Raw genomic sequence first — 21,067 nt, 5'->3', positions numbered from 1 at the left:
CATGGCCCTGTCCCCATCCCCATGGCCCCATCCCCATCCCCATGGCCCCATCCCCGTTCCCATGGCCCCATCCCCATCCCCATGGCCCCATCCCCATCCCCATGGCCCCATCCCCATCCCCATGGCCTCATCCCCGTCCCCATGGCCCCATCCCCATCCCCATGGCCCCGTCCCCATCCCCATGGCTTCATCCCCGTCCCCATGGCCCCATCCCCATCCCCATGGCCCTGTCCCCGTCCCTATGGCCCCGTACCCTCACACCCCCCGCCGTCCCGGGGCCGGTAGCCGGGCTGGCAGGGGGGCACGCAGCGGTAGGATCCGGGCAGGTTCTCGCAGCGCTCGGCCCCACACAACTCGGCCCCATGCTCCTGGCACTCGTCCACATCTGCGGGGACACCGGGGGGACCCCAAGCATGGGGGGGGGACAAGGTGGGGTGGGGGATGATGGGGACCACGGCCCCGGGCAGGATGAGCCCCGTGCGCATCACAGCCCTGTGTGCGGGTTCCCATCCCTGTCCCAGTCCCCATCCTCGTCCCGTTCTGGTCCCTGGACCTGTCTCCATTCCCATCCCATCCCCAACCCCATCCCAATCTCACCCTAATCCCATCCCAATCCCACCCCCTATTTTCATCCATTATTGGTCTCCATCTCCATCCCCATCCCAATCCTGTTCCAATCCCACCCCCATCCCCATTCCAAACCCATTCCATCCCCATCCCAGTCCCAGTCCCAGTCCCAGTCCCAGTCCCAGTCTCAGTCCCAGTCTCAGTCCCAGTCGCAGTCGCAGTCCCAGTCCCAGTCCCAGTCCCAGTCTCAGTCCCAGTCCCAGTCCCAGTCCCAGTCCCAGTCCCTATTTTCATCCATTATTAGTCTCCATTTCCATCCCCACCCCAATCCCATCCCCATCCCATCCCATCCCATCCCAACCCATCCCATCCCCACCCCAATCCCCTCCCATCCCCCTCCCATCCCCATCCCAATCTCACCCCAATCCCATCCCCTCCCATCCCCACCCCAATCCCCTCCCATCCCCTCCCATCCCCATCCCCATCCCAGTCCCAGTCCCAGTCCCAGTCCCAGTCCCAGTCCCAGTCCCAGTCCCAGTCCCAGTCCCTATTTTCATCCATTATTAGTCTCCATTTCCATCCCCACCCCAATCCCAATCCCATCCCCATCCCATCCCCATCCCATCCCCATCCCAATCCCACCCCAATCCCATCCCCTCCCATCCCCATCCCATCCCCATCCCATCCCCACCCCAATCCCACCCCAATCCCACCCCCTCCCATCCCCATCCTAGTCCCAGTCCCTAAACCCATCCACTATCGGTCTCTATCTCCATCCCCACCCCAATCCCAACCCCAACCCCAATCCCAATCCCCATCCCCATCCCATCCCCACCCCAATCTCCTCCCATCCCCATCCCCATCCCATCCCAATCCCATCCCAATCCCATCCCAATCCCCTCCCATCCCCACCCCAATCCCCTCCCATCCCCCTCCCAATCCCACCCCAATCCCATCCCCTCCCATCCCCATCCTAGTCCCAGTCCCTAAACCCATCCACTATTGGTCTCTATCTCCATCCCCAACCCCAACCCCAACCCCAACCCCAACCCCAATCCCAATCCCAATCCCAATCCCAATCCCAATCCCAATCCCAACCCCAACCCCAACCCCAACCCCAATCCCAATCCCAATCCCAATCCCAATCCCAATCCCAATCCCAATCCCAATCCCAATCCCCGCTCACCCTCACACCCCCCGCCGTCCCGGGGCCGGTAGCCGTGCTGGCAGGCGGGCACGCAGCGGTAGGATCCGGGCAAGTTCTCGCAGCGCTCAGCCCCACACAACTCGGCCCCGTGCTCCTGGCACTCGTCCACATCTGCGGGGACAGGGCCACCCTCGCCGCCAGCCCCAGGGTGGGGGGCACCCAAAATCCCCCCCCCCCCAACCCCCCAGCCCCTCACCGTGGCACTGGGCCCGCTCGGCGTCGGTGCGGAAGCCGGCGGGGCAGTGGCACTCGAAGGCGCCGTCGGTGTTGGCGCAGCGGCCGCCCCGGCACACGTCCCCGCGCTGGCACTCGTCCACGTCTGGGGGGGGACACGGGGTGAGGACGGGGGGGACATGGGCACGGGGTGGACGTGGGTACAGGGGGGGGACACGGGGGCAGGGGGGATACGGGGAAAGAGGGGGACACAAGGGGCTGGTGGCACCCCGTGGTACCCGGATGCGTGGGTGGGTGGTGGAGGGGTGGGGTGGGATGGGATGGGACTGGGGTGGGATTGGGATTGGGATGGAAATGGGGATGGGGTGGAAAAGGGATGGGATGGGATTGGGGTGGGATTGGGATTGGGGTGGAAAAAGGGTAGGATGGGGATGGGATTGGGGTGGGATGGGGATGGGATTGGGATGGGGATGGGGACTGGGGTGGGAATGGGGATGGGATGGAGACAGAGATGGGATGGGGGTTGGGATTGGGGTGGGATGGGATGGGGACAGGGAGAGACATTGGGATGGGATAGGATGGGGATGGGATTGGGATGGGGATAGGATTGGGATTGGATGGGGACATGGATAGGCACGGGGATGGGACTGAGTAGATTAACTGGGACTAAAAAACCGCAACTGGAATAGAAACCACAATGAGAATGGGGACTGCAATGGGACCGGGATGGGTATGGGGACGGGGACAGGGACAGGGACAGGGACAGGGACCGGGACCATGCCGGGCTCTGACCAACGCATGCGGTGCCCTCGGGGGTGCTGGCATAGCCCTGGGCGCAGAGGCAGCTGTAGGAGCCCTCGGTGTTGAGGCACTCGCCGTGGGGGAAGCAGAAGTCGCCCTCCAGGCACTCGTTGACATCTGTGGGCAGATGGGGGCCGTGGGGGGGCCGTCGGGTGTGGGGGGGACACGGCACCATCCCCACGCCGCCCCCACCACTCACCCGCGCATGGCGCGCCGCCGGCACCCACCCGGTATCCGCGCCGGCACTGGCAGTGGAAGGAGCCCTCGGTGTTACTGCAGCGGCCGTGGGGACCGCAGGGCGAGCCCGTGGCGCACTCGTCCACGTCTAGGGGGTGGCACAATTAAGGGTTGGCCCCCCCCTCGGGGGGACAGGGGGGACGTGGGGGGACGCGGGTACCTGCGCAGCGCCCATGGTGCAGCTCGAAGCCGTCGCGGCACGGCCGGCACTGGAAGGAGCCCGGCGTGTTGGCGCACTCCTGGCCGGGGCAGGCCAGGTGGTTCTCGCACTCGTCGATGTCTGCGCGGCACGGAGAGGGGGCGGCGGTGGTGGCACCGCGGGGAGGGCGTGGGTGGTGGCACCACGGACGGGGACACCACGGATGGGGACACCACAGATGGGGACACCACGTATTGGGAGGTTATGGATGGGTTCACCATGGATGGGGACTCCATGGATGGGGACACCACGCATGGGGACACCACGCATGGGGACACCACGTATTGGGAGGTTATGGATGGGTTCACCATGGATGTTTAACCCCGTGGCTGGCAACACTATGGCATGGTGACCCCATGGCTGCTGACCCAATGGATGGTGACCCCATGAACGATGACCCCATGGGTGTTGAACACGCAGATGGTGTCCCCATACCCTTGGTGTCCCCATACCCTTGGTGTCCCCACACCCCGGTGTCCCCACACCCAGTGTCCCCACAGCCCGGTGTCCCCACACCCCCGTGTCCCCGCTCACCCTGGCACTGTCCCGTGGGCGTGCTGGCCTGGTAGCCGGCCGGGCAGACGCAGCGGTAGCCACCGGGCAAGTTCTCGCAGCGGCTCTGGGCGCAGGGCGAGGGGCTCTGGGCGCATTCATCCACATCTACGGGGACACGGCCACCTCAGCCCCATCCCCGTTGTCCCCATTGTCCCCCTCTGTCCCCCCCCCGTCCCTGCTGACCTTGGCAGTCGGTGCCGCCGGGGCCGGGCCGGTAGCCGGGGCCGCAGACGCAGCGGAAGCTCCCCACCGTGTTCTCGCAGCGGCCGGGGGCGCAGGGCCGGGGGCTGCGCCGGCACTCGTCCACGTCTGGGCAGGCGGGGGGACGGACGGCAATGGGGACAGACGGACGGACAGGAGCGGGGACGGATGGAGAGGTGGGTGGGAGGGAAGGGGGAGAGGGGAGTGGGGAGGTGGGTGCGCGGGGAAATGGGGGCAGGGGGAAATGGGGGCACGGGGAGGTGGGGGCATGGAGAGATGGGTGGGTGCGTGGGGAAACGGGTGCATGGGGAAATGGGGGCAGGGGGAAATTGGGGCTTGGAGAGGTGGGTGCACGGGGAGGTGGGTGCACAAGGAAGTGGATAGATGGGGAAATGGGTGCACGGAGAAATGGGTGGGTACATGGGGAGGTGGGCGCATGGGGAAATGGGTGCAGAAGGAAATGGGTGCGTGAGGAAATGGGTGCATGAGGAAATGGGTGGCTGCACGGGGAAATAGGTGCACGGGGAAACGGGTGAGTGCATGGGGAGGTGGGTGCATGGGGAAACAGGTGCACAGGGAGGTGGGTGCACAGGGAAATGGGCGCACGGGGAAATGAGTGCAGGGGGAGGTGGGTGCATGGGGACATGGGTGCCCAGGGAGGGGCCGGGCGCCGCTCACCGATGCAGTGGGTGCCCTGGGTGCTGAGCCAGAAGCCGGGGTGGCACAGGCAGGTGTAGCCGCCCTGGCGCGGGACGCAGCGCCCGGGGCCGCAGATCCGCGGGTTCCGCTCGCACACGCTGCCGGCGGCTGCAAGCGGGCACACGTGAGTAACACATGTGTGTGCAAACGGGCAGGCGTGCAGCTGTGCACACCTGTGCAAACATGCACGCATGCACACTGTGCACGTGTGTGCAATCAAGCATGCATGCAACTGTGGACATGTGTGCAAATAGGCATACAGGACACATGCACACGTGTAGGCGTGTGTAAGTAGGCATTGTGCACACGTGTGTAAGCAGGCATGCATGTAGCCGTGCACACGTGTGCAAATAGTCATGCATGCAAACCGTGCACACGTGCACAATATATTTAGCTGTGCATGCATGAGATGCACACGTGCTACTGCAGCTGCATGCAGCTGGGCAAGCCTGCAATGGTGTGCACACGTGTAACACGCACGTGTGTAACTGTGCACGCCTATAACTGTGCACAAATGAGACTGAATAAATGCAAATTGCACACGTAACTGCTTGCACATGTAACTGAGCACACGTGCACATGCAACTGCACACATGCAGCCATGCAAGCATGCAACCATGCACAAGTGCACAGCCACATGCACACACGTGTGACCTTGCACGCCTGTGCTGAGATGTGTATGTGCAACGGCGCAGAGCGTAACCACACGTGCAAAAAATAAAATAAAATGCACGCACACAGCTGCACACAGTGCAACCCTGCGCACATCTGCAACCATGCATGCGTGCAACGGTGCACACACGTGTGCAGCCGTGCACAAGTGCCCCAGCCCTACCTGGTGCCGGACCCTCCGGGCCGGGTGGCGTGGGGAGGGGTCCCAGCAGCCCCAGGGTGGGTCGAGGCACGATGACAACCTCGGGGGCTGGTGGTGGCACCTCGGGGATGCGCGGTGGCACCTCGGGGACGCGTTGTGGCACCTCGGGGACGTCTGGTGGCACCTCGGGGACACGTTGTGGCGCCTCAGGGACCCGCTGTGGAACCTTGGGGACATGTGGCACCTCAGGGACATGCGGTGGTGCCTCAGGGACACGTGGTGGCACATCAGGGACATGTGGTGACACCTCGGGGACACGTGGTGGTACCTCGGGGATGCGTTGTGGCACCTCGGGGACACGTGGTGGCACATCGGGGACCCGTGGTGGCACCTCGGGGACACGCGGTGGCACGTGTGGGACGCGTGGTGGCACCTCAGGGACGCGTTGTGGCACCTTGGGGACCCGCGGTGGCACCTCGGGGACAGGCGGTGACCTGCTGGGGGGCGGCCGACCGGGGCGCCAGCGAGCTGTGGGGCAGAGCAATGGGGTGAGGGGGGGTCCTGGCAGCCGGGGGGGGTGGGGGGGGACAAAGCGGGGGGGACAAGGGGCTCACGGGCGGCGGTCCCAGCTGGGGAGGGGACACGGGGACGCCCCAGGGGGACACGGGGCAGGTCCTGGCCCAGGTAGCGGGTGTTGTAGTGCAGGTCGGAGGCCGAGTAGTGGTAGCCGGGGCCGGCGGGGCAGATCTCCTTGAACCCCTCTGCAATTGAAGGGGGGGGAGGGGGTGTCAAAATGGACCCCCCCCCAAAAAAAATTACCCCCCTCCCCCAAAAAAAACCCCCCTCCAAAGGGTGAGCCCGTGGCTTTGGGTGCAAATCCCATGAAACGGAGGCTCCCCAAAGGGTTTTTGTTTTTTTTGGGGGGGGTCCGCCCTAAAGGGTTTTTTTTGGGGGGATCCCAAGGGGTTGGGGGGGTCCCGGGGGGGCTCACCGGAGCCGAAGGGGGGGCAGCGCTGGCACGCCGGCCCCCAGGCCTTGCCCACGCGGCTGCAGCAGCAGATCTGGCGGGTGATGTTGCGCAGGGTGGGCAGCGCGCAGCGCCCCTCCCGCAGCACCCGGTAACATGGCCCCCGCGCCTCCGAGATCACCTGGTGGGCTGGGGGGGGGGGGGGCGGGGGGGTGGTACCGGTCACCCTAATCCCAATCCCAATCCCAATCCCAGTCCTAGTCCTGGTCCTAACCCCAATCCCAATCCCAACCCCAATTCCAATCCCAACCCCAATTCCAATCCCAATCCCAGTCCTAGTCCTGGTCCTAACCCCAATCCCAATCCCAACCCCAATTCCAATCCCAACCCCAAAACCCCAATCCCAATCCCAATCCCAATCCCAATCCCAATCCCAGTCCTAGTCCTGGTCCTAACCCCAATCCCATTTCATCCTGTTCCCATCCCAATCCCACCTCATCCTACTCCATCCCCATCCCACCCCAATCCTTTCCCCTTCCTCTTCCCTTCCCTATCCCCTCCCAATCCCAATCCCAATCCCAATCCCAATCCCAATCCCTATTCCATTTCAGACCACCCCCATCCCCATCCCATCCCCATCCCCTCCCAATCCCAACTCCAACTCCAATCCCAACCCCTACTCCCTCCTCACCCCATCCCCATCCACATCCCAACCACAATCCCAATCCCAACCCTAATCCCAATTCCAACCCCAATCCCAATCCCTACCACAATTCCAGGCCTTGCCCCGACCTCAACCCCAACCCCAATTCCAATTCCAATCCCAATCCCAGCCCCAGCCCCAGCCCCTGCCCCAACCCCAATCCCAATCCCAATCCCAATCCCAATCCCAATCCCAATCCCAACCCCAACCCCAGCCCCAACCCCAATCCCAATCCCAACCCCACCCATAATCCCAACCCCAACCTCATCCCCAATCCCACCCCCAACCCCAACCCCAATCTCAACCCCAACCCCAACCTCACCCCCAATCCCAATCCCAATCCCACCCCCAATCCCATCCCGATCCCAACCCCAATCCCAATCCCAACCCCAACCCCAATCCCAGCCCCAACCCCAACCCCAACCCCAATCCCAATCCCAATCCCAATCCCAATCCCAATCCCAACCCCAACCCTACCCATAATCCCAACCCCAACCCCACCCCCAACCCCACCCCCAATCCCATCCCGATCCCACAGATGCAGCTGCTCCGGGACGAGTCCAGGATGAAGCCCTCGTGGCAGAGGCAGGCGAAGCTGCCCCGGGTGTTGGTGCAGAGCCCGTTCTTGCAGAACCCCCCCTCCTGGCACTCATCCACATCTGGGGGGGGGACGCACACACACAGGGTGGGGGTCAGCACCCCAAAACCCCCCCATCCCCTTTTAACCCCCCCAAAAATAAATCTCCCCAAACTCACCCACGCAGGAGCCGTTGGCGCGGCGGAAACCTTTGGGGCAGGGGTGCTGCCCCACGGCGGGGGGGTTCGCTGCAAATGGGGGGGGGGGAGGGGGGGACAAAGTGAGCCCCCCCCACACACCGCAGAACCCCCCCCAACCCCATAACCCCAAAAAAAACCCCGCTGCCTTACGGGGGTCGGCGTCGCAGGGCTGGCACTCGTGCACCCCCCAGGCCACACCGGCCCCCCGGCAGCAGACGTCCTGGGTGCGCAGACCGGGCAGGGGCGAGCTGCACTGCACGGGGCGGGGGGGTCGGGGGGCGCCGGGACCCCCCCCGTGTCCCCATGTCCCCCCCCACGTCCCCATGTCCCCACCTGGATCCCCAGGTCCCCCTCCGTGTCCCCACCACGTCCCCAGCCCCACATCCTCGGCCACCTCCCCGTGCTCACGGTGCCATCCCCATGTCCCCACCCCAATGTCCCCATCCCCATGTCCCCATCCCCATCCCAATGTCCCCATCCCCATGTCCCCATCCCCACCCCAATGTCCCCATCCCCATCCCAATGTCCCCACCCCAATGTCCCCATCCCCATGTCCCCATCCCCACCCCAATGTCCCCATCCCCATGTCCCCATCCCCACCCCAATGTCCCCATCCCCATCCCAATGTCCCCACCCCAATGTCCCCATCCCCATGTCCCCATCCCCACCCCAATGTCCCCATCCCCATCCCAATGTCCCCACCCCAATGTCCCCATCCCCATGTCCCCATCCCCACCCCAATGTCCCCATCCCATCCCAATGTCCCCACCCCAATGTCCCCACCCCAATGTCCCCATCCCCATGTCCCCATCCCCACCCCAATGTCCCCATCCCATCCCAATGTCCCCACCCCAATGTCCCCATCCCCACCCCAATGTCCCCATCCCCATGTCCCCATCCCAATGTCCCCATCCCTGTCCCCATGTCCCCATCCCCGCCCCCAAGTCCCCATCCCCATCCCCATGTCCCCCATCTCCCCAGGCACAACTTGTGGCCATTTCCTCAAGTCCTATCATTAGTTATCTGAGAAAAGAGGCTGACCCCCTCCTCATCACAACCTCCCTTCAGGAAGTTGTAGAGTACAATGAGGTCTCCCCTGAGCCTCCACTTCCGCAGACCAACCACCCCCAGCTCCCTCAGCCGCTCCTCACAGGACTTGTGCCCCAGGCCCTTCCCCAGCTTTGTAGCCCTGCTCTGGGCACACTCCAGGGCCTCGATGTCCTTCTGGTACTGAGGGGCCCAAAGCTGAGCACAGCACCTGAGGGGCGGCCTCACCATGTAATACACAATAAATGTTTGTTCATTGTCTTTTGTATTATAAAAACAAGGAGTTCTGTTTGAGGAGCAGGAGTTGCAAAAGCTCCCTGCTGAAGTAAGGAGCTGTATAATACTTGGCTAGACACTATGAAAATTCTTTTGCTTAATGTAACAAAAAAGAGAACCCCCTCCCCTTCTCTCCTTCTGCATCTCAGTTGCCTCTTTCGTTCAAAGACCCTGCTGCAAAGCTCATGTAACCATCTCCTGATAAGTTGTTAAACTAGTGTATCAACATCCTGCCTTCCTGTCTCACGCTGGGCCAACATGACCAACTAAAAAAAGAAGTTGAACCACAACGCCGAGGAAGACTACGGCCTTCATCTTCACGACCACCAGAGGGACAGAGACGACCCCCTAGCAACAGTGCGCACAGTCGCAGAATATACCAGGATGTGCTGCGTAATCCCGGAATTACCAAGATGTAAAAAGGGACCCTGGGGGGGGGTGAGGTGCGTGCCGTTGGTGGAGCCGAGACTCCGTTGCCGCCCAGCGCTGTTTTGCTTGCTGTTGCTTACTCAATAACTTCCTTTCTATTATTAATGCAATGCTCTCTGAAAATTAATTAAGGGGGCAACTTATAACACTGGGGAGCTCTGCTTGGGCATGGCTGGTGCGGCTGGTGGCGAAAGTGGGGTGGCTGGCGGGCAGCCTGCGATGGCAACCGATTGTGTTGCCCTTCACGGGCACCAGGCCTTGCAGCTGCCCCTGAGCAGCTCCTCTGGGAAGGATCCAGCGCTGAAGCATCTCACAGTGCTGGGAGCTCCCTTCACATCGGCCACGCTAATGCTGAAATTCCTCCTGTCCTCCTCCCTGCCAGGCGTCCAGCCAGGTGCAGGAGCACTCCATCTGCCTCTTCCAAGCCGTGGTGGAGGCTGTGCTGTGGCAAAGGACGAAGAAAATGAAGAGGACAGTTCACAGGAGCCTTCTCCCACTCTACGTTCATATGAGAGACCAGAGTGAGAGCGTAGCAAAGGTACAGATCTCAGAGCTGAGCAGTTATGTGGGCAAGGGTGTGCTGATGCCACAGGGTTGCTGTGGGGGATCTCTGGCCGGCAGCATGAGCTGCCTCCGATGGTGGCTGTCCCGTGGCCTTGCCTTGGCCACTGAACCCAGTGCACGCTGCCCCCCACCACAGCCTCCCATAACGCGCTGGGAAAGGCTCGCAGCCCTGCCAAGAGGAGGGGACAGAGGGTCTCCTTCCCAAGGCTGTGGTGCCATCTCCCAACCTCTGCTGCTCCGCAGGCCTCTGGGGAAGCTCTTGCTGTGGCTGCAGAGTTTCTGCGATGCAAGGAGCTCAAGCGATTCGTCCAGACAAAACAGACATGGAGGATTGGAGAGTGCTTGGTAAGGACCCAACTTGGTTTGCCCCAGCTGGGCAAACGCGCCCGGCCAGAGCCCGCTGCCTGCAGCCGCATCCTCGCTCCCTTCCTGCCAGCACAGAGCCCCAGGGGGCTCTTCTGCAGGCCCCTCTGCCCTCCCTGCCCCCAGGATGCTGGAGGAGACCCTGGAGAGGGTGTGCAAGCCCCGTGACCCTGCGTTCTCTCTCTCTCCAGCTGCAGCAGGACAGAGGCAGAGTAGAAGAATACCTGCAGCAGAGCCAGCCCTACCTGAAGGCCACTCAGACCCTTGTGCGACTTGAGGCCGTCAGATTCATTGGTGAGCCCAGCCCCTGGGTCCCTCTTGGGGCAGCCTTTGGCAGCCCCAGGCACTTCCCTGGCAGTGAGGCACAGCCCTGTTGCCCCCAGAGCCCCCCGACTGGGCCCTTGCTCCAGGGTGCAGGAGGGGGCACAGCCTGGCTGGCCAGGCCAGGGGCTGCGCTGCTGGGAGCGTGCTGGGGAGCGGGGCTCTGATGGGGTCTCTGTGTCTAGGTCTTGCTGCGCGCTACTGCGAGGACCAGAGCGAGGAGAAGCTGAATGAAATCCTCAGCGGTGAGTGAGGGCAGTGGGGGGTGTGCTAGGGCTGGGGGGACAGCGGCAGAGGCCCCCGTGCCTTGCCCTGCTCCAGGGAAATGCTTTGGGGCGGAGGAGCAATGCAGCCATAGGAACGAGGGAGAGGAGACGGGGTAGCCTGTGGTGTCAGGGAATGGCCTCCCAGCCTGGAGCTGGGCAGTGCCGCTGAAAGGGTTGAGTGTCCCTGAGGAAGAGTCAGGGGAAAGGGCAGTAAGGCTGACAGAAGGTGGGAGCCTGTTGTAGAGCACGCAACCAGGACGAAGAGGGAGATGAGACAGCCTACAAGCAGCTAGGAGCAGGGTCACGATTGCTAGCCCTTGCTCTCATGGGGAAGCACAATAGCGAGAGGAAAGAGTCCAGGAGATTCCTGGAGTGTGTGAATCCTCCCAAGGGATGGAGGCAGGTGGTGAGGGAACCAGCTTGTGAAGGTGCCCCACTTGACCTGTGGTGCGCAGGTGGGGAAGGACTGGTGGCTGCATTTGGGACATTGCTGAGCAGCAGCTTTCAACGGATTCCTTTGTCCCTCCTGCTCCTCCTGGCCTGGGGAAGAGTCGAGTGGGGCTGGCATGCTCTGCAGGGGATGCCTGGGGATCTCTGCAAGGAGTGGGTTTTCATCTCTGCTCTTCTTTCTTTTGCAGTCCTCCAGCCTTCATATAAAGACCCGGAACCCATGGTCCGTTCCCTGGCAGTTCAAACCACCCTGATCCTGATGTCAAGGCATAAGGCAATGTCAGGACGGAGATTTCCACTGCTGTGTTGCTGCTAGCCCCGCAGCAGTCCTCAAAAGAGCAATATATATTTTAATAGAACTAGGTTGTTGTCTCGTTATTCCAGCAGCTCCTTCACAGTGACTCGGTGCCATGACGCTGAGCTAACTTGGAGGCCACCAAGGACGTCTTTTCCCTGGGCCCGGTGACTGCATGGCGCCTACTCAACCAGTGAAAGAGTCACAGAACCCTTGCGCTTGGAAAAGGGCCTTCAGCTCAAGTCCAAGCGTCAGCTAACACCACCAGGCCCACCACAAAACCACGGCCCTTAGCGCCAAGTCCACGCATTTCATAGAATCATAGAATATCCTGAGTTGGAAGGGACCCTTAAGGATCATCAAGTCCAACTCTTGACACTGCACAGGTCTACCCAAAAGTTCAGACCATGTGACTAAGTGCACAGTCCAATCTCTTCTTAAATTGAGTCAGGCTCGGTGCAGTGACCACTTCCCTGGGGAGCCTGTTCCAGTGTGCAACCACTCTCTCTGTGAAGAACCCCTTCCTGATGTCCAGCCTAAACTTCCCCTGCCTCAGCTTAACTCCGTTCCCACGGGTCCTGTTGCTGGTGTTAATGGAGAAAAGGTCTCCTGCCTCTCGACACCCCGTTACGAGGAAGTTGTAGACTGCGATGAGGTCTCCCCTCAGCCTCCTCTTCTCCAGGCTGAACAGGCCCAGTGCCCTCAGCCGTTCCTCGTACGTCTTCCCCTCCAGGCCTTTCACCATCTTCGTAGCCCTCCTCTGGACACTCTCCAACAGTTTCATGTCCTTTTTATACTGTGGTGCCCAGAACTGCACACAGTACTCGAGGGGAGGCCGCACCAGCGCAGAGTAGAGCGGGACAATCACCTCCCTTGACCTACTAGCGATGCCGTGCTTGATGCACCCCAGGACACGGTTGGCCCTCCTGGCTGCCAGGGCACACTGCCGGCTCATATTCAACTTGTTGTCTACCACGACCCCCAGATCCCTCTCTTCTAGGCTGCTCTCCAGCGTCTCGTCGCCCAGTCTGTACGTGCAGCCAGGGTTTCCCCGTCCCAGGTGCAGGACCCGGCACTTGCTCTTATTGAACTTCATGCGGTTGGTGATGGCCCAGCTCTCCAACCTATCCAGATCCCTCTGCAAGGCCTTTCCACCCTCATTCGAGTCCACAACTCCTCCAAGTTTGGTGTCATCAGCAAACTTGCTCAAAATGCCTTCTATTCCTACATCCAGATCGTTTATAAAAATATTGAAAAGTACCGGCCCTAAAATGGAGCCTTGAGGGACCCCACTGGTGACCGCCCGCCAGCCTGACGCAGCACCATTCACCATAACCCTTTGGGCCCTGCCCGTTAGCCAATTGCTCACCCATCGTATGATGTTTTTATTTAGCTGTATGGTGGACATTTTGTCCAGTAGGATCCTATGGGAAACCGTGTCAAAAGCCTTGCTGAAGTCCAAAAAAATCACATCAGCTGGTTTCCCTTGGTCCACCATACGGGTGATCTTATCATAAAAGGAAATCAGGTTAGTTAGGCAGGACCTACCCTTCACAAACCCATGCTGGCTGGGACCAATGACTGCATTGTCCCCCAGGCGCGCCTCAATACGTTCGAGAACCATCTTCTCCATGATTTTACCAGGCACTGATGTGAGACTGACAGGCCTGTAATTGCTAGGGTCTTCTTTCTGACCCTTCTTGAAAATCGGCACAACATTTGCCAGCTTCCAGTCTACCGGGACCTCTCCAGACTCCCAGGATCGTTGAAAAATAATTGAGAGAGGTTCCGGACCCATGGACTTGTAGGGATCCAGGTGGAGTAGCAGATCCCGCACACGTTCAGGGTCGGTTGGGAGTTTGTCATCCCCACCGTCCCGGTCCTCCAGCTCGGGGCACCCTGGGTCCCGAAGCCCATCATCGGCATTGAAGACAGAGGCAAAGAAGGCGTTAAGCGTCTCTGCTTTGCCTATGTCATCGTCTGTGAGAAGACCTTCCCTATCAAGGAGCGGCCCTATGTATTCTTTAGTTCTCCTTTTTCCATTCACATATCTAAAAAAACCCTTTTTATTTTCTCTCACAGACACAGCCAGCTTCAACTCTAGGTGTGCTTTAGCCACACGAATTTTCTTCCTACAGACACGAACAGCATCCCTGTATTCTTTCCATGTCACCTGGCCCTCCTTCCAGTAGCGAAACACTCTCTGTTTCCGCCTAATCTCCATTAGAATGTTCCTGGTCAGCCACGCCGGCCTCCTGCCACGCCTGCCTGACTTGCGATATTTAGGAATTGCCTGATCTTGTGCTTCTAGGAGGCATCGCTTAAAGAGTGACCAGCACTGGTGGACATCAAGGCCTTCAAGAGCAGCTTCCCAGGGGACCTTGCTGACTAGTTCCCCGAGCAGCCTGAAGTCCGCCTTCCCCATATCTAGGGATGAGGTTTTGGTGGCACTTTTCCTTCTGTCACCGTAAATTTTGAACTCAACCACTTCATGGTCGCTATGACCGAGGCGGCCACCAATCACCACATCTCCCACCAGACCCTCTCTGTTTTCTAGCAACAGGTCTAGGAGGGCACCTTTCCTAGTTGGCTCCGTTAACACCTGCACCAAGAAGTGCAAGGAGCTATTAAAGGAGCTATTTCTTTAATAGCTCCAGGCCTGGGACTCCAGCAGTGCCCTGGGCAGCCGGTTCCACCCTTTGCATGAAGAAATTCTTCCTGACATCCCATCCTGTGAGTCCACCTGTGGTAGGTGCGCCCAGGTAGAAGAACTGCTCAGCCTCCTGGCAGAGCTTCGGGAGGACGTGGGCAGGCTGAGGAGCACCAGGGAGTCGGAGAAGGTTGAACTGTACTGTGCCAGCCCTGGGACAGATGCGTCAGGCAGACACAGCAGAGGAAATGGAGGATCCCCTACCCTCTGGCCATCAGGCAGAAGGAGTGCATCTCAGTGACGAAGGGATGGAAGTTTAGATCTGCTCGGGGCAGCAGGCGAACCCCTCCTTGCCTACCTCACCTTCCTTTCAGGTGCCCTGAAACAACAGACTCTGGAAGTAATGGACACACAAACGATGATGTGCATGAAGGTCCATCCAGGTTGGAGGGGTTTTCTAGGGCAAGTCAGCCTTCCCCAGTATCACGACCACCTCCATCAAGAAGAAGAGAAGGGTTACTGTCATACGTGACTCCCTTCTGAGCAGAACAGAGGGCCGCATATGCCGGCCTGACCCAACCCATGGAGAAGTCTGCTGCCTCCCAGGAGATCAGGGTAAAAGGTGTTTCTGGAAAGCTCACTTGCCCCGTAAGGCCCTCTGAGCATCATCCATTATTGTTCTGTCCTGACAGAATCTTCTAAGTGGCACACCAAAATGGGAGGGAGTGTGCGCTAGCGAGATCCTTCGGCCTGCTCCATGCCACGCTGGGTACACTGGAGCACATTTGGAATGTTTCTGCACCGATGCACCCAGCATGAGGGACAAGCAGGAGGAGCTGGAAGCTTCAGCTCCATCCCAGAACAAGCGAGACTTGGTGTGCTGTGATGGACGGGTATGGGCTCTTCAGGAAGGATAGGCAGGGCAGGCGAGGCAAGGGGCTGGCACAAGGACGTGGCCGAGAGCTTCTGGGTAAGGATTAAGGGAGAAAGCAATCACTTGGATGTTGCAGTGGGTGTTTGCGATACCAATGAATTATTCGCTAAGCAACTAAGAGAGACCTCTCTTAGCTCAACTGCCCTTGTCCTGATGGGGGACTTCAACTTGCCAGACGTTAACTGGGAAGACCACACAGCTGATACAAGCAGGTCCAGGAGATTCCTCACACACCTTGATGACAACTCCTTGGTACAGCTACTGAGGGAGACAACAAGGAAAGGTGCCATCCTAGACCTGTTGCTTGTGTTATAAATGGCTCAGTCTTCAAAATAGGATTATAATCAAAGTTTACAATTTATTAAAGGAATAGAGGTAAGCAAACAGCGCTGGGTGCGCCGGGAGTCTCTGCTCCACCAGGACGCACACCAGTTACATCAAGCAGCTGATTTTTATGCTCCTAGGCTGATACATATTCATTACTACTTCTAAAAAAAATGGGTTATTATAATTAGCTTCCGGGATCCAAACCCTCCTACTGGAGCATGCGCATCAGTCTCTGGTGGTCCCCCTGGGGGTCTCTGGGGGTCTTTCATGCTGAAGGCTCGTAGTCTTCCTCTCAGTTTTTTTTTCTTGTCCTTCCCCTTTGTACTCCTTGGCAGCATGTCAAAAGCTTACACAGCGTTCCCTGCAAGTTTTGTCTTCTAGCCATCCTTCAGCTTCTTTCTTCTCCTTAATCTCCTGGCCGCCTGGCCAGATATCAGGGGCTTGCATAGTGTCCCATTCAGAAGTCATAACAGTTACTAGTTGTTAGCAGTTGTTCTGAAACCCCCAGACATCAGAGACTTCAAAGAAAGAACATACAAACACAAATAGCTCTCTATTGACACTTCACATTTAAAAATCTTTGGCGATTGGAGGAAAACTGCCAGTACGCCTGCTTTTGGCAGGGGGGTTGGACCCGATGATCTCTTGAGGTCCCTTCCAACCCCTCCAATTCTGTGAACTTTGGACACGGGGAGGGCAGAGTTCAGGCTGCTCAGGGAACTAGTTCGGAAGATCCCCTGAGAAGCTGTTTTGGAAGGTATCGGGGTCCATCTTTTTAAGCACGACCTCCTAAGAGCACAGGAGCAGGCGATTCCAAAATGTTGGAAGTCAAGCAGGCGGGGCAGGAGGCCAGCTTGGCTGAGCAGGGATCTTCTTCTAGAGCTTAAGTGCAAAAAGAAAGCGTGTGGCCACTGGAAGCGAGGTCGTGTGACATGGCAGGGCTACAGAGGTGCTGTTTGCCTCTGTCAGGAGAAAATTCGTGCAGGCAAAGCTCAGGGGTGACGCTGGCTAGTAGTGTGGGCAACAACGCAGATATATACATTAATATGTGTATTGAAGATGTGAACTGCTAAAGGAGGGCTAGAGGAAACATTGGTCCCTTACTTGCTGAGGATGGTCACCTCACAAACACAGACATAGGCGAAGCAGAGCCATTTAATGTCTCTTTTGCCTCTGTCTTCAAGAGCAATGATGGGCTCTGGGACCCAAGGGGCCCAGAGTTGGGGGGCCATGAGTGCGGTAACAAAAACCTCCTAGCCAAACCCACACTGGATGCATATGAGTCCACGGGGCCTGAGGGGATTCATTCCAGGGTTCTCAGAGGGCCGACTAATCTCCTTGTGAGACCTCTCTCAATTATTTTTCAATGGTCTTGGGAGGCCAGAGAGGTCCAAGTTGACTGTAGGCTGGCAATCATTGTGACAGGTTTCCAGAAGGGCAAGAAAGAAGAGCCCAATAATTACAGACCCGCCAGTCTCTCTTCAGAGCCTAGTAAAAATACGGAGAAACTCTTCTGGGCATTACTGAAGAACACCGGAAAGACAACGCAGTTGTTGATCACAGCCCACCCAGGTTCATGAGGGGAAAGTCCTGTTTAACAAACTTAATTTCCTTTTATGACAACATCACCCGTCTAGTTGAGCAAGGGATGCCAGGTTTTGGATTTCCATCAAGTTTTCAGTACTGTTTCTCTCAGTATCCTTCTGGACAAAATGTCCATTGTACAGCTAGATAAATACATGCGGTTTAGGGTGAAAAGTTGGCTGATGGGTTGGGCTCAAGGGGTTACAGAAATGGGGTTGCATCAGGCTGTTGACCAGTCCCTAGTGGGGTTCCCCAGGGTTCCACTTAGGGCCAGCAGAAGAGGCTGGAGAGCAGCCTTGCAGAAAGGGATCTGGGGGTTTTGGTCGACAGCAAGTTGCATACGTGTCAGAATTCAGCCTGGAGGAGAGTGAGGGGAGGCCTCCTGGCGGCCTGCAGCTCCCTCACGAGGGGAGCAGAGGGGCAGTGTGGCATTTAGGGGTGTAGCCGATTAACCGTTACGGGTCCGGTCAGATTCAGGGTCCTGAACTATCACAATCACAGATTCACCAATAACGCATGTATGAAATACAGAGGTGGCACAGGTGCGCAGCCTGGAAATGAACGCGTTACAAGGCACAAAGACTCTATAGAGATTCCTAAGTTTCCGCAGAGACACACGATATAACCTAGTGTTCAAATCTCACCCAAAGGCGTCCCAATGGGCGAGAAGAGAGGCTCAGCCCGTCGACTGATCCCAGGAGTCAGGAGGTCCTCAGGATGGTGTATTCCCTTGGGATGGCATCTCCCCTGATGGTGGTATCTTCCCTAATGATGGTACCTTCCCTAACAATGGTATCTTCCCTGACACACCCTCTCTCTTAGGCCAATTTATGAGGTGGAGCTTGAGTGACTCTAGTCAAGCATATTTTAGTTAGGATTGGTGAAAAGGTTTCTTGTCTCTGTTTAAAGTAGTAGGCTCTGAGAAATTCAGAGCACATGCTCAGAGAGGGGTGGTCGCACCTTGGAAGCAGGGAGCTTTTGGGATGGAGGTGTGTTTTGGCATTTTAATGATATTATAATTGTACTGGGTCTGGCTGGAATGTTAACTTTCCCGGCAGCAGCCCATACAGTGCCGTACTCTGGACTTGTAGCTGGAACAGCAGTGTTATCACACCAGTGTTGTGTCTACTGCTGAGCAGCAGTGGCACAGCATCGGGCCTTTCTCTAACCCTCCTAGGGGGTGGGCAAAAAGTGAGGAGAGAAACATCACTAGGGCAGCTGACCTAAACCGATCAAAGGGATATTCCATACCATGTGATGTCACACTCAGCAATAAAAGGTGGAAACAGGAAGAAGAGGGGAGGGGTGGGCTCTTGTTGAGAAGACGTCGGTCCTCCTCTGGAACACTGGCTGCGTGCGTTGAGGCCTTGCTTCAAGGACGCGGTCAATCATCGCTCATTTGTGGGAAGTAGAGAGTAATTTCTTTCCTCTGCACTTCCATATAGCTTTCATTTATTTTGTTGGTTTGTTTTCCTCCCTTCTTTTTATTTTTCCTTTTCCCCTCCCTTTTCCCCTTTCCCTTTTATTTCCCCTTAGTTAAATTTTTAGTTCATAGTAGTCTTGATTTAATTATTATAGTTATTTCCCTTTAATTAAATTATCCTTATCTCAACCCGTGAGTTGTTCTTTGCTTTATTTCTCCCCCTCCTCATCTAAAGGAGGGGGAGTGAGAGAGCGGTTGTGGGGTTTAGCTGCCCAGCACGGTAAAACCACCACAATAATGAGCAAAAGTACATTAGAATACAGCATTTGTCAAAACATGACAGGTCGTTGGCTCAGGGTAGCAAAAAGTGCAGCTTATCGGTCTCAGCGTGCACAGGAACAATCGAGTCCGCACCTGGTCACAGAGCCTAGCCGTGGTGTCTCCACTCCACTCTATGCTCCGTGCTGTTCCTTAGAGCTAGCACACCAGGTTCCCCCAGCGCAATAGCATCTAAGGTTGGAAGCCTAGGGAATGCTCAGGTAATGCAGCTACGCCCTACCCTGAAAGCCTTTTCAATGCTGTGCATTTTCTTTAAGATGTGAATGTTAGTTTTATTTTCCTAGTTACTTCAGGCAACTGCACCACAGGCAGGTGCTGAGCTCTGCTCTCTGGGGACAGTGACAGGACCCGAGAGAACGGCACGGAGCTGGGACAGGGGAGGCAGAGGCTGGGTGTTAGGAAAAGGTTTTTCACTGAAAGGGTGGTCGGGCACTGGGACAAGCTGCCCAGGGCATTGGGCATGGCTCCAAGCCTGCTGGAAGTCAAGTCAAGCGTTTGCACAACGCTCTAACATCCTCCGATAATGGGTGGTTCTGTGTGGAGCCTGGCGTTTGACTCAATGATCCTTGTGGGTCTTGTGTGGGAAAGGAATTTGTAGGTGGCTTTGCACTATTGCACACGTTCCTGAATTAGAGATAATGAAGAAATAATCGTAGAATCGTAGAATCTCCCGAGTTGGAAGGGACCCATAACGTTCAAGTCCAACTGCTGGCACCGCACAGGTCTACCCAAAAGTTTAGACCATGTGACTAAGTGCACAGTCCAATCGCTTCTTCAATTCAGACAGGCTTGGTGCAGTGACTACTTCACTGGGAAGCCTGCTCCAGTGTGCGACCACCCTCTTGGTGAAGAACCTCTTCCTGATGTGCAGCCCAAACTTCCCCTGCCTCAGCTTAACACCTTTCCCACGGGTCCTATCACTGGTGATTACGGAGAATAGGTCACCTGCCTCTCCACTCCCCCTCGCAAGGAAGTTGTAGACTGCGATGAGGTCCCCCCTCAGCCTCCTCTTCTCCAGGCTGAACAGGCCCAGCGCCCTCAGCCGCTCCTCATATGTCTTCCCCTCTAGGCCCTTCACCATCTTCGTCGCCCTCCTCTGGACCCTCTCCAACAGAGAGCCGGAGTCGCCAGGTCAACCCAGACCCGGCAAGGGGGGGGGGGAGGAAAAAAAACGGGGAAGGAGACGGGAGAGAGACCCAATCCATGCCGCGTGGAGCGGGGAAGTGGGGCCGTGTGATGGGAAGAGGGTAAGAGGGAAAAGAGGGAGAAAAGCGAGAGTGTTCTCCCCCGAGGGGGGAACGAGTGAACGGCAGGCAGGCGCAGGTCTGCGCGTGACAACTGCATCCCCTTGCCTTTCCCTCCTCCGCCCGGTGGTGGCAAGGGCGAAAAGTGACAAAAACTCGTGTCAAGGGCTGACTCTCAATAGATCGCAGCGAGGGAGCTGCTCTGCTACGTACGGAACCCTGACCCAGAATCAGGTCGTCTACAAATGATTTAGCACCGGGTTTCCCACGAACATGCGGGACGCAACGGTAAGCATACATGCGCCCAAGCCTTGAGCAGCCAGTTTCTCCGGGAGAATTCTGTGAGAAAAGGTGTCGAAAGCCTTACGGAGGGTTAGGTAGACCACATCCACAGCCATTCCTTCATCCACTGAGCACATTGCCTTGTCTTAGAAGGAGATCAGATTTGTCAAGCAGGACCTCTCTTTGATAACCACCTACTGAAATGGCCTGATCACCCGACTGTTCTTTCAGTGTTACAGAATCACAGAATCACAGAATTTCTAGGTTGGAAGAGACCTCAAGATCATCGAGTCCAACCTCTGACCTAACGCCAACAGTCCCCACTAAACCATATCCCTAAGCTCTACATCTAAACGTCTTTTAAAGACTTCC

General features: G+C 57.8%; 1 protein-coding gene across 1 annotated transcript; it reads right to left on the bottom strand.

Annotated features, from left to right (window-relative positions):
• Positions 1-484: 484 nt before the first annotated feature.
• On the bottom strand, positions 485-20,713 carry LOC140000212 (latent-transforming growth factor beta-binding protein 4-like). The gene is made up of 15 exons (XM_072030011.1): positions 20,638-20,713; positions 7,881-7,949; positions 7,661-7,783; positions 6,446-6,610; positions 6,069-6,215; positions 5,476-5,982; positions 4,620-4,748; positions 3,924-4,049; positions 3,720-3,845; positions 3,147-3,266; positions 2,949-3,074; positions 2,741-2,866; positions 1,971-2,093; positions 1,754-1,885; positions 485-492 (listed from the first exon to the last, which is right to left on the bottom strand). The coding sequence occupies exons 1-15, from the start codon at positions 20,711-20,713 to the stop codon at positions 485-487; spliced, it is 2,103 nt and encodes a 700-aa protein (XP_071886112.1).
• Between the last annotated feature and the right edge of the window lie 354 nt (positions 20,714-21,067).

The sequence above is a fragment of the Anas platyrhynchos genome, chromosome 33, assembly GCF_047663525.1.
Source record: "Anas platyrhynchos isolate ZD024472 breed Pekin duck chromosome 33, IASCAAS_PekinDuck_T2T, whole genome shotgun sequence".
Classification (NCBI taxonomy): Eukaryota; Metazoa; Chordata; class Aves; order Anseriformes; family Anatidae; genus Anas; species Anas platyrhynchos.
Note: the sequence above shows the minus strand (reverse complement) of the source record. Positions and strands in the feature narration are given on the sequence as shown.

What these genes read in the sequence shown, in the direction of transcription:
- LOC140000212 (XM_072030011.1), bottom strand. Translation starts at nt 20,713, where the DNA reads ATGTATGCTTACCGTTGCGTCCCGCATGTTCGTGGGAAACCCGGTGCT. An exon ending in GTCCCGGAGCAGCTGCATCT is followed by an intron (nt 6,611 to 7,660) that starts GTGGGATCGGGA and finishes CCCCCCCCCCAG; the next exon opens with CCCACCAGGTGATCTCGGAG. An exon ending in CGGCGGCACCGACTGCCAAG is followed by an intron (nt 3,846 to 3,923) that starts GTCAGCAGGGAC and finishes GTGTCCCCGTAG; the next exon opens with ATGTGGATGAATGCGCCCAG.